This window comes from Capsicum annuum, unplaced genomic scaffold (assembly GCF_002878395.1).
Source record: "Capsicum annuum cultivar UCD-10X-F1 unplaced genomic scaffold, UCD10Xv1.1 ctg83039, whole genome shotgun sequence".
Classification (NCBI taxonomy): Eukaryota; Viridiplantae; Streptophyta; class Magnoliopsida; order Solanales; family Solanaceae; genus Capsicum; species Capsicum annuum.
This window is the reverse complement of record NW_025893879.1, coordinates 1-2,145: the sequence shown is the minus strand read 5'-3', so window position 1 is coordinate 2,145 and position 2,145 is coordinate 1. Positions and strand designations below refer to the sequence as shown.

General features: G+C 41.3%; 1 protein-coding gene across 1 annotated transcript; it reads right to left on the bottom strand.

Moving 5' to 3' along the window:
- Positions 1 to 83: 83 nt before the first annotated feature.
- Positions 84 to 1,475, bottom strand: LOC124895580 (putative late blight resistance protein homolog R1B-16; the record flags this gene model as incomplete). Its single annotated transcript, XM_047406013.1, is given in 1 exon segment — positions 84 to 1,475. A coding segment is annotated over 1 exon segment (1,392 nt), but the record flags the coding sequence as incomplete, so codon positions are not given.
- Positions 1,476 to 2,145: the final 670 nt, after the last annotated feature.

Sequence of the window (2,145 nt, the reverse complement as noted above, 5' to 3'; positions counted from 1 at the left end):
ATCTTGTGGTTTTAAATATGTCACTTGAAAAGGTGAAATCAGATTACTGCAAAGAAAGAAAAGGTCAATCTTTTTGAAACAAAAAGCAGTTCGAGGTTGGGCAAGGACTCGCTCGAGGCATTCCATGTTGTAATTTTGAGGGATCTCAATTTAAGAACCTTGAGGGTTGGAAACTCTTCATCTTCAACGTCCCATTTTCCCTGCTGAAATGCTCTATGTTCCAACTTGAGAACCACTAAATTCGGTAATCTCCCGATTTTAGACATGTCACTTTGTGGCAACAAAACATCTGATAGAGTTAGCTTTGTTAATGTCTCTGGCAAGCTGAATTTCAAGATCTTACCGTTCACACCGAGTGTTTCAAGTTGAAGAGCATCTAATCTGAGTTTGAGAGGCTCTTTACAATGGCACTTGAGCTTTCGCAGTCTGTTTGCCTTCTTTATGATGTAGTCTGCTAGCTTGTTAGTGAGAGACACTGTGGCCAAGGTCTCTATGCAACATATGTTTGTTGATTTGCGAGGAATGCGTCCATCAAAAGATGCAACAGGTACTACATGGACATGCTTTAACCTTGGCATATCCCAGATGGCAATCGGAAGTGTTGTGCCACTTCCTACTGTTATTACAAGCAATACCTCGAGGTTTGAAAGGTTCGATATCCATGATGGCATAAATTCCAGATAGCCTTTGATTCCTAAGTACTTCAGATGGATCAACTCTTTTGATCTCTGTAATGAACGGTCCGACACAGGACATTCCATTTGTAGAACTCTTAGAAGTTTAAAGTTCTCGAGATCAAAAAATTCCTGGCAGCCAGATTTCGGGGGTCTGAAGAATGCAGACCGAGCTTGCAGGTTTCCTATCCTCCCTGCCCAATAAAGGCTATGATGAATGCAAAGCTTCCGGTTCTCATAAAAGGAGCTCGAAAAATCTACCTTCCCATTGGTCGTTAGCTGCATAAACTTCTCTTCCTTAGCTTTTGTCACACAAAAATCATGCAACATATCATGAATGTGACATGTTCTGACTCCTCCGACGGACCTTTTCTTGCTCACCATAATCAAGCTTCTACCGATCAGATCATTCAGTAAACTTTCGGCTACAAGCTCTACACTCTTTGCCTCCGTGGTTGGAACAAATCCCTCGATAGTCCACAACCACGCTAACTTTGAGAATGAAATTTCTTCATCCTCCCGAAATGAAGCAAAATAAAGAAGGCAGGGCTTGAGGCTATCCGGCAAGTGCTTGTAGCTCAATTCGATTACGTCCAAGCACTCTTTTGCACTTGTGACGGAATCTAAATTTATACTCTCTGCAATTTTTCTCCAACTTTCCTCATTTTGGCTTATCCCAGACAAAACTCCAGCTACCAAAATCACAAGGAGAGGTAGTCCTTGACACTTTCTCGCGATGTTTTCTCCCACTTTAGATAGATCTGGTGGGCAAGTTTGTTCCTTGAACAGCTTGATTTTCATTAGTTACCAGCTTTCATTTTCGAAAAGAAAACGAAGGTGAAGAGGTTCTCTATCAGGATTAATTTCTGAAGCCACATCGCTGAGCCGGCTAGTTAATAAAATCCTACTTCCGTTATCATCATCTGGGAAACATCCTCTCAAGTCATCCCAAGTGTCAACACTCCATATGTCATCAATGTAGAGAAGATACCTCTTCCTTATTAAAAATTTCCGCAAAGCATCTGCTGGATTTTTCTCATTCTGTTGATTGGAACTTTTTACTTGATTCAAGATATCGAGCAACAGCTTTCTCCTGTCGTAGGCTTGGGAAACACAACACATAGCTTGGACGTCAAAATAGTTCCGTATGTTCACATCATGATAGACTTTCTTTGCTAGTGTAGTCTTTCCAAGACCAGGCATCCCTACAATGGACACAATATCCAAGTACTTTGGTCCTCTAGTGAGACGGTCGATTAGCAAGTCAGCCTCTTCATCAAACCCCACCACTACCTCATCAAGTTGTGTAGTCTCAACTACTTGTCTGACAGGATTTGGTTCTTCTTCTTCGATAGGGACTTGAACATCTCGTACAATCGTAGCATGGAACTCTATCATATTATCCTTGACAAGCTTAATTTCTGTTAGGATCTTACATAACAAATGCAGATACCAAACAGGATAATCTCCG